Raw genomic sequence first — 15,406 nt, 5'->3', positions numbered from 1 at the left:
TTTGCAGAACGAAGCCTTTAAGAAGGCTCAGCATACGACAAGCGTGAACATTTACCATCAAAAAGTTTAAAAGAAAAAGTCCTTTTGTTCTTTCTAGAGTCAGAAGGACCTGTTTGGTTATCCCACGGTTTTTATTTTACGGTAAAGACCCGTGGTGGACTCTGCCATGCAGTAATCCAACACCTGACACACCTGAGGAGGAAGCGACACCTGGTTGCCACGGGCGACACGGGAGGGGGAGTGGAGGGACTGGGTCAGCAAAGAGCGTTTGTCAGGGAGGGAGTAAGAGCAAGAGGACTGTCCCAAAATGTCTTCGCAGCCGAAACTCTGAAGACGTCTGAGAGTTCTGGAGCGAGGACAAGAAGCTGAAGATCTTCAGGCAGCAGGGAAGAACTCCAGTTTTCTTCAGGATCACCAGGTCCTGGATGACCAAGAGTCTACATCAGCAGAACAGGAACTCACTTTGAAGCTGTATTTTGTTTATATTTTTTAAACTTGCGTCTTTATTTTTAGAGAGAAACAATAAATTTGAGGAAAATTGAAGCCCAAAATCCAGGATGTAACTTTGTAACTCACCTAGGTTCTAACATCTCTAGAACTCAGACTGTTTTTCTGCATCTTCTTCATCATCAAAGGGAATTTTATCTTTTTTTAAATGAATTCAGGGTTGACAAACAGAGTTGATGCTTTACTGTGATTTAAATTCAAGACAGACGGGACCTGACGATCAACGAAGAAGTCGAACGTTTGACTTTTTCTGACTTCTACACGCGTTCTCAAACTCTGTGCAAAGAAGATCATCAGAAATCTGAAAATAAACACATCACCTGCGGTTCTGGATATTTTTCCATTTCTGTTAGGAAAAGAAGACTTTTTGACACCGGGTATTTTTTGGTTTTGTGCATGTGAAGATGTACAAGCGTCGAGATTACGTGGAGCTCTACGAGAAGGATCAGGCCAAATGGGCGCTGGTTCGCAACGTCAACACAGTGATGAAGCACAGTACACTGCTGCCGGTATGCCGCAAGTGTGTGATGCTTTTTACCTCATTAGGATGTTTTTTTGGTTTTATTATTGAGCCTTCTGAGACCAGAACTCCTGATGAGGACCAGAGTCTTGTCCTAACGAAGCAGAGCATCATTTCCTGGGCACTGTTTGGATTCGACTTTACTGAGTTTTGGGGGTGATTTTTGAATTTCATGAGCTTCTAAAATTTTGGATTGGATTTGTATCACGTAATACATGTGGTCTTTTGTCTTCAATATAAATTGTGTGTCTTTAACTTGTATTTGTGTATATGTAAGTGAGACAAAGTGAAGGACAAAGAGGTCTAAAGTTACAATATTGAAAAGTGGTTTTCTGTTCTTTGTTTGTTTTGAGTCACCAGTAATAATGGTACATCTGGGACCTGTGTTTGGGTATTCCTCCTGTGTTTGTGTGTGTAATTTTGTGTTTTTATTGCTCGTGATGTGAGGACAATGTTTAGTCAAATTGTATTGACCAGTAGAATAATCTTGGTGTGAGGCCCTGACACACAGACGTATAGCATCAGTGTATGCCGGATCTATGAAATGTATGCAGAGTTATGCACAACTTTAGTGTTGTGCCGAACTTGTGCACAGCATGCTGAGGTATACTGTGACGATAAAGCGTCAGATCTCATGTTCTCCAGGCGATTTCAGATAAGATGGTCTGCAAGGCCAACCAAGGGAGCCAAATTCAGATAAACACACAATTGTTTTTGGGACAGGCAAAACTTAATGACATCTACCTTGAGTCTGTGTTGGTCCACTTCGTTCCGAAATGTCCAAATTACATGGCCACACCGATTGACCGTATTTGAGTAAAATCCCCAAGATCTGATCCAATCTGCCAAAAGCATTTGAGTCTGGGTGCTCGAGGCACGAACCATCATAAAGGCAAGCAGCATGATCGGGTCCAAATTTGCTGCAAACGACTTCCTTGATTGTTGATAGACCAGTAACCAGCTGAATCCAAAAAGCAGGAACCAGTTATCATAAACCCAATTATAAATGTGTCCTTAAAATCCTCAAATGGCAGCAGAGATTGACACATCATCAAGTCTTCCAAGTCGATGAGATATCCAGCTGTGTGCGTGCCAACAGGGCAAATTGGCTCGTCTAAAGCCTGTCTTCTCTTTGAAGAAATGTTATCAATTGTGTTGAGGGACCAACTGACCAAATCAAGTCCATAATTATGGTTCGTAAGATATGCAAGAGAGGCTCAGAAGCAGTTTCACAGACAGACAGAGCAGCAAAGAAGAGATGGAGAGGAGGGGAAAAAGTATCCAACATCGGCAAGAGCAAGTGGTGAAGTGAATAATAATCCAGATAGATAAATCTAGCAAGGAGAGAGGAGTTAAGGAAACCATCTTAATGAAGAGAACCCTCTTGTGGAGGGAGGTGGAGGCCTCCATGTTCAACTGTCCCCCTCTCACAGTCCTGTTATTGCAAGTATCTCTCAGTCCTCTGAGAATAGCAGCCATGAGGGCACTAAAGGGCCTAACATACTCTATCTGAAGCCGAACAGGCGATGTACTGTCCCGTGGTTGTGGCATGTTTGTTTTTGCACACATCTTTCGTAGTCCATGAGACAGAGACGCAGAGCTCCTGGCAAACCCTTCCTGCTGCAGTATACGTCACCGCACAGGTTTCTTCCTGCCAGAGCCACTAACAGGACCACATCAAAGTCAAATAGAAGAGAATGAATCCTGAGGCCACCGAACCGGACTCCCTCCACCCCCTGGCTGAACCGAGAAATTCTGTCCTTGAAAGTTATGAACAGAATCGGTGACAAGGGGCAGCCCTGGAGGAGTCCAACTCCCACCCTGAAAGGGTCCGACTTACTTCTGGTAATGTTACCCAACTCTAGCACTGTTTGTATAGTGACCCAACAGCCCATAGCAATGGGCCCACAATCCCATACTCGCGGAGCACCCCCCACAGTGTATCCCAAGGACCACCGTTGAACGCCTCCTCCAAGTCCACAAAACACATATAGACTGGATGGGCAAAGCTCAACGACACCTCAAGGAGTCTGTTGAGGGTAAAGAGCTGGTCCAGTGTTCCACAGCCAGGACGGAACCTGCATTGTTCTCCTTTTGATCGGGTTCCTTGTTATTGTTCTAGTATTCTTTCTTTGTTGTTTCAAGATTTGTTCATGATCCCCACCATGACGCCGGTTGTGTTTTGATTTGATTTCTGTGCAGGGAGACTACGTCTGGTTGGACCTGAAGACTGGACGGGAGTTTGAGGTTCCAATCGGCGCCGTTGTCAAACTCTGTGACTCGGGACAAATCCAGGTGGTGGACGATGAAGGAAATGTGAGTTTATTCACGTTATTAACTCAAAATGAAAGTGTCAAAGAGTGAATCTTTATCTGCACTCACCACCGTCCAGTTTTTATTCATACTGAACTTTACTTTCAGTCCTCTTTTCTTTGTGTCTCATTTCTTTGCAATAATTTGGTGTTTAAAGTTTTAAACACTAGAACATTTATGTATGTCTAGTTTGAGGTGAAACAGTATTTTTTTTCATTTCATCACTTGTCATTTTTTTATGTTTTTTCTGCATTTTAGATAATTTTTAATCTAAACATTCTGTATTCACACGCAATTAACATGATTCTATGCACTGTAGAGAAACACACTGTTTAATTAAATGTGTTTATTACAAAATATTGGAATTGTTGATATATATGTTTTCATTATAGAAATATTGCATCAGTTAAATTTACACATGTTGGGTTTTTATAGTTAAAAAAAAAAAAAGCAAAACTCAAATGAAAAATTCCTTGAGGATTTTTTTTTAGAATTGTTTTAAGAAACTGTAACAAATGTATTTTAGCAAAACAATGTTTCAAACACTAAAATAAGATATGTTAACTTTTGATCAGCAGTAAAAATTATTTGTCTTCAGTAATGAGGTTGTTGCTTCGGTTCATGGTGGTGAAGAAAGAGTTGAGTCAAAAGGCAAAGCTTTAGATTTACTGATCAGTCTACGTTCCGACCCTCACATGTGGTCACGAGGTTTGGATCAGGTCCGAAAGAATGAGATCCTGGATCCAAGCGGCTGAAAAGAGCTTCTTTCATATGGTGACCAGGCTCAGCCTTAAAGGTTGAGGTGCTCCATCGTCTGGGAGGAGCTCGGAGTAGAGCCACTGCTCCTCTGCATCGAAAGGATTCAGATGAGGTGGTTCAGACATCTGATTAGTATGCCTCCTGGACACCTCCCTTTGGAGGTTTTCTGGATATTTCCCAATGGAAAGAGACCCTCTGGGCAAACCCAGAACTCCCTGGAGGGATTGCATGTCCTCTCTGGACTGGGAACACCTTGGGGTCCCCCAGGGAGAGCTCATGAGTGTTGCTGGAGAGAGGGAGGTCTGGGTTTCTCTGCTGGATCTGTTGCCTCTGCCACCTGACTATGGATTAGCTAAAATGGAGAGCTGGAGTAAAAATTCCTGAAATTCTTGTGTCCTTTTGTTTTTTTTAAACAACCCCTCCAGGAACACTGGATCTCCCCCCAGAACGCCACCAACATCAAGCCGATGCACCCTACTTCCATCCATGGCGTGGAGGACATGATCCGGCTGGGAGACCTCAACGAAGCCGGCATCCTCCGCAATCTTCTCATCAGATACAGAGAAAAACTCATATACGTGAGTATTACCACCCGAGTTATCTAGATTCACAAAATATGTCTACATTTATACCTTATTTATACATAAAACACAACTTTAAAATAATTTAATTTCCTTTTAATTTGATCTGCATCAAATGCAGTTTTTAACTATGTGTTTATGTTACTGAAATGTTTTTATTTAAGAAAAGAAATAATAAAAATTAATCATCATGTAGATGAATGTACCGTAATGATCCAAAAGGCTGATTTTAATTGAAAGTCTTTGTGCGGGCTCTAATTAGAATTACAAAATAGTTCCCTGCTGTTATTGTTGAGATGGTTTCCAATAATCCAGTAGAATTATTTGTTCAGATTTGTCCAAAATAACACATTTGGCTATATCTAAAAAATAATACCATATTTATGAACGAGTACAAATTGTGTAACAGTTGTTACTTGGATAGAGAACTTTACTAATTGGCTTTTCTATGTATGTGAATGTTCCTGTAAAGTGCCCTGAGACAAATTTGTTGTGATATGGCGCTATATAAACTGAATTGAATTGTTAAAGCTGATTGTGCTGTCATCATGCCTGTTGGTTTAGACATGCTTGTGCTTTGACCAGTGATTGTGGAGGTTTGTCTTTTCCAGGGTCATTTTCTGGGTCAACAGCTAAAAACTTTCAGCTCATCTAAACAATATAAAAACACATCGAGATCAGATCATTCATGATCATTCCATCTTCAAAACACATGAAAAACATGTTTTCTTCTACTTGTTTTTTTGTTATTATTGTTTTTCCGTATGTTTTTTTTTTGTCTAACCAACGGTTTCTTCACCCTTTTGCTATTTGAGCCATTAATATATCAAAACATTTGGCTCCTTCAAGAAATGGGTGCTATGATTTTTAGATATTGTGAATTATATATACAGTATATATATATTTAAAATTTAACTTCATTTACAAATATTTCCCCATAGAAATGCATTGAGATCTCTTGAATTCTTTCAAAAACGTTTAGCTACTTTTTGCTTTAAAGTAGCTTTTAGCTCCTTTTAACTTTTATAGTGTGCTTTTTTTATACATGAATGTTTCTGTTCAGTGCCCTGAGATGACTTCTGTTATGAACTGTATAAATAAACTGGATTGAATTGATTTTAAGCTACTTGCTACTTGTTTAATACTATAAATGAGCCTTTTGCTACTTTTATTTATTAGTTACACTTTTGATAAATTAGTTTTATTTAACTTTTTGCTGCTTTAAGGGAGCTTTTTGCTACTTTTAGTTACCATATACTACTTTATTGCTAGCTTTTTGATTTACATTTACTTTTCCTTTTAATTTTTAGTCAGTCTTCTGCAATATTTGGCTTATTGCTAGCCTTGTGATACTATTAGCTAGCCTTTAATTACCAGTACTTTAGCTCTTAGCTAACATTTAGCAACTTTTAGCTTCCACTTTACTTTTATCTAGATTCCCCTTTTTCTGCTTTAATGTACCATTTTGCTGGTGTTGACTTCTAATTGCTATTTTGCTATCTTTAGCTTTTAGCTGGCCTTTTGCTATTTTTAACAAATGTTCTGCTGCTTTTCCATCAGTTTAAGCTTTTTTTTTTTAGTAAATTATTTCAGTCCTTTTGCACTCACACAGTTTTAACATTTTTGCATAAATTGTAAACGTGCTCTCAGGTAAAAACATGTTTTTATATCATGTAAAGTTCATAAGTTTGTTTGATAAATCTGCATGTGAAATAAATGCACAATCTGTGTGTCACATGTCATTTAATAATTTACTGTGAACGCCACACACAAAGGTTTCTTAGTTTTTCTGTAAAGTCTGTAACATTTAGTCTTTGCTTGGACCTTTAATAGTTTCTATCCACTCCTTTCTTCATCATTACACTGATTCAACTTCCTGTTTGTGCAGCTTTATGCTAATTTCTCTTTTACTTTACTTGTCTTCTTTTTTCTTCGTCATTTTCTCTGAAGACAAACTGTGGTGGAAGGGTAAGTCAGTTCTTTGACTTAAAGCATGGCTGCAGAAAACAGCTGACTCAGCTGATAAAACTGCAACAGTAGCATGAAGTAGGCGTTCACCTGGAAACTGCATGTATGTTAAAAACGTGAAACAGTGCAGGTTACTTTTTTGTTGCGTTACTTCATTTGAGGACATCACGTTCCTGCAGAATGAGTCAAAAGACTTTAGGACAGACTCAGAGGTCTCACCCAGTACTCAAACTCAGCAAGGCAGCCTGGGTGCCTGTTGATTTGTTTCCAACATGGCCGTTTGTTCTGTTGTGGCAAATACGTTCTCATCATCTCTAAGAACTGAGTGAACTCATCTACAAACCTTCTGCTCTGTCCCTCCAAAATAACTAACTTTGATGTGTTTAATGGTCTTTTGGTTTAGTATTATATAAAACCACTACTATATGGTCTAAAAAAGGGTTATTTTAAGTTTTAATAGGCAAAAAGAGTAAGAACATCACTGTGCATTATTTGGTGTATAAACTCATACAGAGGTTAAACTTTTAATCCACGTTTGAATTAGGATAATAAAGTGAAAAGTTCACTTTTACAAAAAGGAGGCAATCACAGTCCTTTTCAAGATAGTCCTAAAGTTTTAAAAAACCTAATTTGTTACTGCTTGGTAATCAAAAACCTTCACCTGAAGGCTCCCACCTCATCTTCCGATCTGTATGTCTAAATAACTTGTAGTATGAAATCAGATTTTTTTTAACTCTTCGTGTTAGTTGATGATTTTTCTCCTGTGTGCAGACGTACACAGGCTCCATCCTGGTGGCCGTCAACCCTTATCAGCTGCTGCCCATCTACTCTGCCGATCAGATCCGTCTCTACACCAACAAGAAGATTGGTGAAATGCCGCCTCATATCTTCGCCATTGCAGATAACTGCTACTTTAACATGCAGAGGAATAACCGGGACCAGTGTTGTATCATCAGGTAGGAAACAGTTAATATGAAAAGTTCTCAGGTCAAGATCAGAAACAATGGTCTTACTTTCAGCCTCAGAGAAGATAAAATCTGGCGATTTATGAGGGAATATATGGAAATACTGAGCAGATTAGTGTGTTGGTCAGAGTCTTTATGACTTTCTGATCAATTATCAGGTCATCATCAGGTCAAACTTCATATTTTGTTATAGCCATCTATAACTAAACAGGTATTTAGACAAAACACAGAACAAGACTAGAGCAAAACAGTTGCCGCACAAAAGGAAACTAAAAATTACTGTTCCAACTTGATTCTGAGAGCAGATTGTAGTTTTATGACTTTATGATTTTTTTGTTTTAATTTTTGGCATTTCAGTGGAGAGTCTGGAGCAGGAAAGACAGAAAGCACCAAACTGATCCTGCAGTTCCTGGCAGCCATCAGTGGGCAGCACTCCTGGATAGAACAACAGGTTCTGGAGGCCAACCCTATACTGGAAGGTAGGAATATATCAGGTACAAGCTGTTAGAATATACTGTTGGATAACAGGTGCATCATTTTAAGACTTTTCTTTGCTTTCCTTCCATAAAACAGCTACAGATTAATTTTAGTTGCACTATTTCTAAGAAGAATTTCTCAGAATTGTTTTGTTTTTATTTTTTTACCCAAATATTTTTTTATTTTGTTATTGTTCAGTACTTTTGGTTTATTTAGGACTTTTTTTTTGCATTGAAAGCTTCATTGATCATGTTATAGGTTGACAGTTACGATCTTGTCCTCCTTGACCTACATGACGTGTTAGAATGTGGCCTGGTTGCAGCAAATTTGGAAAAGCTTCATTGTGAAGGAAATCATGATGTGCACTGTTAGTACTGTCACATAAATGTTTCTGCTATTTTCTGCACCCCCAACACGGTCTATATGTCTGATCTGGTAAAACTTTCTCAAAACTTGTCAGGATGCAGCTACACGGAGAAAATCACATTACAGTACCATGATGCTTCTGCCATGGCACTCATGTTTGGGCTAGGTTGTTTTCATGACATTGTTGCTATTGTTTCATTATTTACATGAACGCTCCTACAAGAACCCTGCAGATGGTGAATGCTGTCTATCATGGTGCAATAAGATTCATAACTGGCTGTGATTATCGTACACACCACTACACCCTTTATTCACTGATTAACTGGATGGTCATCATTAACTTCACGCAGACTCTCCCACTGGTACATTTTCATCTTAAATCACTTCTTGGTCTGCCGCCTTCATACATCTCCTCCTACATGTCTCTGCATGAGTGCAGCTACAGCGTGCATTCTCAGGACATTATTACTTACAGAGTTCCCTCAGTGTGGACTGAACTTGGCAAAAGGGCCTTCTCCTACTCCGCTCCTGTTTCCTGGAATATCTTGCAAAAAGACCTGAAGCTCTCGACCTTGACCTCTCTAAGGGGCTTTAAGAATCTGTTGGAATCCTGGCAAGGACCAATGCAGACATGTTCCTGTTTTTAGTTTTCTACATTCGCCTTATAATCTAGCTGTTTTGTTACTTTTTTTTGCCATCTTATTTGTATATAAAAAAATATGCCTTTTTATAACTGTCTATTGTTGTCGCTGTTGTCCATTGTTGTCATCATTCTTTGTTGAAATCAGGTCTCTCTTGTAAATGAGTCCTCGAGGCTCAATGGGATTAACCTGTCTAAATAAAGGTTGAATGAGTATCGTTGCTTATCCTAAGGCAGTGGAGCTCATTCCTGGTCCTCAAGGGCCACAATCCTGCATGTTATTGATGTTTCTCTGCTTTGACACAACTGATTTGAATGAAGGAGAGATTAACAGGCAGTAGAATTTGAAGTCCTGCTGAAGAGCAATGAAACAAGGAAAACATGCAGGATAGTGGTCGCCAATGACCAGGATTGTGTATCACTGGCCTAAGGTGTGAGGCCATTATGGCCATGCAGTTTATTTAGGTTCTATGAAAAGTCAGATGGCACTCATAGCTTTCCTTAGATCCATGTCATCAATCTGCTGCTACCACTGCCCCAACGTTCCAACCACAAACCTGATGCGCTGCCAGTATTACAAACTACCACAAACTCACTTTCAAAGTTTTGTACAGGTTCAAATGTGGACAATTCACATTCTGGAGGATTTTTTTTACACGTCCACTAAAAGGCAAACATACTGTGGTATTGTAGTACAATATTTAATAATTTTGCCAACATTCCATTAGTACATTTGGCCCCACATTGGGCGCCAAATGTTGTTGCCAAAACAACGTTTTCATGTTACGTCTTTTCATAAAAAATAAAAACAATAGATGACACTGAATCTCTTAATTACAGCAAAAATTGGGGTTTATTGAAGAGGTGCAGAAAATGGAAATTAGCCAAACCGTGTCAGAGTCCAAAGAAGAACTCCCCTTTCCCTATAGATTTTCACAAAGCATTTATATTTTTCTTATCCCTTGTGCAACAGCAGCATTTACTTGTCACTCATACACTCAATCAGAGAGGATGTACTGGGTCAGGTCCTCAACCCAGACTTTATGAAATCTTTATTTCTATCTATGTAGGTTCACCGATAATATGTCATGTCTTATTACACTGCCTGATTATCAAAATGCTACTACAGTATAGTATCTGTCCATTCGTCAGGTTCAAAGTCAAAGTCACAAATCAATTTCAAAGGTTACACAGGTTTTTGCTTGTCCAGGCCATTACTATATATATCTGTAGAACAGCTTGTTGATGAGCGTATAATGTGCCGTATGCGATAGTCTTGCTTTGTCTTACATGTCTTCATCCAGTGTGAAAGAAGCCTGAGAGAATTCATGCTCCATTTTCTCTCTGCTTTTCAACCCTCAAATAGTCTCTCTGATGAAATACAAACCCTAGAAATGAAGACAGCAATAATTCAATTCAACTCAGTTTATTTATATAACGCCAAATCACAACAGAAGGCATTTCAGGGTACTGCACAGAAACATTCACATACATAAAACATAAGTTAATAATGTTATTTAGCTAAAGAGCCATAGTACAATAGCAATAACACTAGCATTATATGACTAACACAAAAACAAACGAACAATAAGAACCAAAATATTTTTTCAAAAATTGTTTTTTTTAAATAAAACGATTAAACTTGAAGCTACTTCATACATGCCTATTCCTTTATTTCCTCTGGTTTCTGTTGTGTCTTTTCAGCTTTTGGTAATGCCAAAACAATCCGCAATGACAACTCATCTCGTTTTGGAAAATACATTGACATCCACTTCAACAAGAGAGGAGCTATAGAAGGAGCCAAGATCGAGCAATACCTGCTGGAGAAATCCAGAGTCTGTCGACAGGTATGCCTAAAGAACAAACATTAAAAAACATGGATGGTTGAGTAAATAAATCCAGCAGATTTCACAGTTAAAAAACAAAGTAAAAGAAGTTTAAAAGAATCTGACACGATAAAAACATGGGACTGTCTGAAGGTTGATGCTTCTCTGTCTGCAGGAGGTAAAGATGACATTATATGTACACTTATTTTTTGTCTCTGTAGGCTCATGATGAGAGAAACTATCACATCTTTTACTGCATGCTGAAGGGCATGACGGCAGAAGAGAAGAAGAAACTGGAGCTGAGCAAAGCCACCGACTACACCTACCTGACCATAGTGAGTACCACCTCACCCTCAGTCAACCTCAGACAGTTATAGTAGAGCGGATAATGGATAAGAACATCAAGTCTGGTACGATAAGTTCATATTCACTCTTTGAGGAGTTTGTCAAATTTGCCTGACTGGCCGTTAGAAAATCCTAAATATACGTCTTTTTTCAGGCAGCACGGTGGCGCAACTGGTAGAGCTGCTGCCTCTCAGCGAGCAGGTCCCTGGTTCAAACCCCGGTCCAGTGGCCTTTCTGGGTGGAGTTTGCATGTTCTCTCTGTGCATGCGTGGGTTTTCTCCGGGTGCTCCGGTTTCCTCCCACAGTCCAAAAACATGCATGTTAGGCTGATTGGTAACTCTAAATTGTCCCTAGGTGTGAGTGAGAGAGTGAATGGTTGTTTGTCTCTATGTGGCCCTGTGATGGACTTGCGACCCGTCCAGGGTGTACCCCGCCCCTCGCACAGTGATTGCTGGACATGGGCACCAGCGACCCCCGTGACCCAAAATGGAATAAACGGGTAAAGATAATGGATGGATGGATGGACGTCTCTTTTCAAGATGGCTGTCAAATTGAGTTTATTTCTACACAGTAATCATACATTGATGTAATAACTTCATCAATTTGAATGATCTTATTGTCAGTTTATGTTTTCCTCTGTCAGTAGACGTGTACTGTGCAATTAAGCAACATTTGGGATACTAAGTATAAGACTGATGCCTATTTGTCTGGAAATGAACCTGAAGCTGGGGTTCCCTGCAGTAAATGTTACCAGCACGCCCTGGTAGTACTCGCGGGTGGCTTCATTGATCATCACATTTGATTTGTTTATAGCTGATGTACGTTGAATTTAGAATTAGAACCTCACCCAGTTTCATTGTGGACAGGTCCATCCAGAAGATGTGGCTGAAACAAAGATACCACCTCTACGGTAGCACCCTATGCCAACAAAATATTGTTTTTACACAATAATAAAAATGTACCATCATAGTAAAGGTTACAAACCACATTTCAGGAACCAGAATAGACAGAATAAATAACAATTTTACTGTGTACAGTTTTAAATCCTTATTGCCAAATTCTTAAAATAAAAGTTTAAAATATCTATAAAATAGCAAATTATAATAAAAATATTTACTTAAGGTTCATGAAACAAACAACAATATTTAGCATATTAGAATCCTTGAAAAGTGACACCAGGCACGCACACACTAAAGCCCCCAGTATACTCCCACGTACGTTCGTTCACACGTACGTATGCATGTACTTTACGCAGAGGATTCAGACTTCAGACTCCAGCGTACACCCTGAGCAGCTGCAGAGCAGCTTCACAGACAAGGGGCGTTTACCTTCAGGACAAATTGAGGTTGCCGATTGGTCATTTGCTGACACGCCTACTGGATTCATTGACAGGTTGGGGAAAAAAAAGCGGTGTTCTGTGTTTATATGTTAATAAAAAGATCTTTAAAAAAACAACAAAAAAAAAACATGGAGCGCTAGCTCTGCAGCCCAAACATCAGAATAGCCCACCAGGAAATCTGAAGAACCTCCCGCAGCCATGCTGAACCTGAGTTTAATTCGCTCGTGACAAAATTCCTTCATTTGTCACCATTTCAGTCATGGCATCAACAGAGGAGGAAGAGATCACTTGCCTCTTGGCAAAAAAAAACAAAAGAAAAGGCCAGATCAGGGATGAAGAAGGGGAATTTAATACATTGGTGTCGCATACAAAACTGTCTGTCGCCATGCAGTTTATTGTGGGACACCACGTACGCGTATGCGGTCGTAAAAATTGAGCTTTGTACAGACATGCCCTGGGGGAGTACGCTTGTATCTCGGCGTACGTACGTGCGGACTGGCCATCGGGAGCGCCGGGACACTTCCCGGTGGCCTGGTTGCCGAGGAACGGGACTAAAGGCTCGGTTCGGGTCGCACGGACTTTATTATTTTAAATAAGCAATTCACTTTTGCCTGGGCTCAGGTCTCACGCTGCACTGCAGCGACGGAGAAAGCCTGGCACATCCCCCGGCCGGGCCGGCCCCCTCCCTTCCTTTTCTGTGTGTCACAGAGCAGAGACACACACACACACATTGCGCCCGCCCCCCTCCCCGCCCTAGGACTCGCGCTCCCGACGGTGTTGGCGCGCGGTGCGTGCATCTCTGAGTTGTAGAATGGAGCAACAGAGACAGCCAAAGAAGAGGAAAGGTGGAGCAGAGAGAGAGAGAGGATAAAAAAGAGAAAAGCTCTGGCCGCGGATGCTGCTAAGTGCTATAAATTAATGTTTGTTCGTAATGGAGCAGGTAAGAGAAACACTTGTGTTGAAAAAATTGAACTCTGGCACAGTTTATCAGCACAGCTTAATATCCACATGCTAGCTTCACTTTGAGGGACCTAAGTGGGCCAAAACTGACTTAATATAACAAATGTTTTTAAGTTTTTACAAAGAATATTGCAAATTTTATAATATGGGTTAGGATCTGAAAAAAGTTTAATGTTGAAATGTCTAGGAATTCAGATTTTTTTGTATCTAAAAAAGTTAAGTCAGGTCCTCTGGACAAATAAAAAAAAAAACTTGTTGAAACTTTTGTCTTTAATCCAAAAAACTAAGTTCAGTCTGAGGAGTTGCAACAAGCTCAGTTTCAAATAGCCTCTTCTCATAGTGGATCAACCAGTTTGTTGTTAACATCCAGAACTAGCTGTTAACATAAGGAAGACCTGCAGCCTAACAACCCCTAATAATGGTTTCTTTTCACAAAGATGGCTTCCTTTACTCCTCTCTCAAACCATAGTTCCTCTCTATCAAGGATGTGCACATCTTCATCCCTGAAAGTGACTGCTGGCCTGCAGATGAGTGTAAACTGCCGAGTCTTGGCCTGAAGATGTTGCTCTTCTGTGCTGGGCCAAAGAGCAACATCATCAGGCCAGGAGAACTCTGTGGTTTACACTCATCTGCAGGCCAGCAGTCACTTTCAGGGATGAAGATGTGCTCATCCTTGATAGAGAGAAGTGTTGGTTTGAGAGAGGAGTAAAGGAAGCCATCTTTGTGATGAGAACTCATCCATCATTAAACAGGGACAGAGGCCTCTGTGTCCAACTGTAGCCCTCTTACAATGCTGTTATTGCTGGTATCTCTCAGCCCCCTGTGAATAGCAAACAGCCTAGAGCACTAACGATCCATTGTTAGGCTGATGATGGTCCTCCTTTATCATGTTAACAGCTAGTTCTGGATGTCAGCAACAAACTGGTTGATCCACTATGAAAAGAGACTATTTGAAACTAAGTTTGTTGCAGCTTCTCAAACTGACAGTCTTTTGGATTAAAGACTAAACGTTTCAACAAGTTGTTTTTTTTTTTTAATCTGTCCAGAGGACCTGACTTAACTTTTTTAGATTTTCTACCTGGAGCTTGATTAAAATAATGATAAAAGATAAAACATGAAATCCAACAATACCCTTCATTACTCCAATAAATTATCTGAATATTAAAATCCTTGTATTACAATATTTTATTTAAACTTTATTTTACCAGGTAAAGTTCCGTTGAGATTAAGAACTTTTTTTTTGTTATATGAATAGCCAATACATATAAATAGTCAATAAGTGAAAATGAATAGATGGGAAATTATGGATGGCTTTTTAGACGTGTGCAAACAACATGCATTCAAAGTGCGCTCAATTGAACTCAGTCTTGGTGGTTTGCGTTAATCAGGTGGTGGTGGCCTGGGATGGTATCAAAATTCCCGGCCTGGATTATTGTCCCAGTCCGCCCCTGGACATACGCGAGAGTATACTGGGGCACACACACACACACACACACACACATACATATATATATATACAGGTCCTTCTCAAAAAATTAGCATATTGTGATAAAGGTCATTATTTTCCATAATGTAATGATAAAAATGAAACTTTCATATATTTCAGATTCATTGCACACCAACTGAAATATTTCAGGTCTTTAATTGTTTTAATACTGATGATTATGGCATACAGCTCATGAAAACCCAAAATGCCTGTCCCAAAAAATTAGCATATCATGAAAAGGTTCTCTAAACAAGCTATTAACCTAACCATCTGAATCAACGACGTAACTCTAAACACCTGCAAAAGATTCCTGAGGCTTTTAAAAACTCCCAGCCTTGTTCATTACTCAAAACC

At 39.7% G+C, this 15,406-nt stretch overlaps 1 protein-coding gene across 1 annotated transcript in view; it reads left to right on the top strand.

Moving 5' to 3' along the window:
* The first annotated feature begins 911 nt into the window (after nucleotides 1-911).
* myo7aa (myosin VIIAa) overlaps nucleotides 912-15,406 on the top strand; it is a 55,640-nt gene continuing 41,145 nt past the window's right edge. Inside the window, exons 1-7 of the mRNA XM_037677896.1 lie at nucleotides 912-1,016; nucleotides 3,230-3,343; nucleotides 4,525-4,677; nucleotides 7,420-7,604; nucleotides 7,971-8,092; nucleotides 10,801-10,943; nucleotides 11,144-11,278. Coding sequence (XP_037533824.1) covers nucleotides 912-1,016; nucleotides 3,230-3,343; nucleotides 4,525-4,677; nucleotides 7,420-7,604; nucleotides 7,971-8,092; nucleotides 10,801-10,943; nucleotides 11,144-11,278 — 957 coding nt within the window. The remainder of the gene's footprint in view (nucleotides 1,017-3,229; nucleotides 3,344-4,524; nucleotides 4,678-7,419; nucleotides 7,605-7,970; nucleotides 8,093-10,800; nucleotides 10,944-11,143; nucleotides 11,279-15,406) is intronic.

This window comes from Nematolebias whitei, chromosome 6 (assembly GCF_014905685.2).
Source record: "Nematolebias whitei isolate Nwh7 chromosome 6, NemWhi1, whole genome shotgun sequence".
Lineage (NCBI taxonomy): Eukaryota > Metazoa > Chordata > Actinopteri > Cyprinodontiformes > Rivulidae > Nematolebias > Nematolebias whitei.
This window is presented reverse-complemented; position numbering and strand designations above follow the sequence as displayed.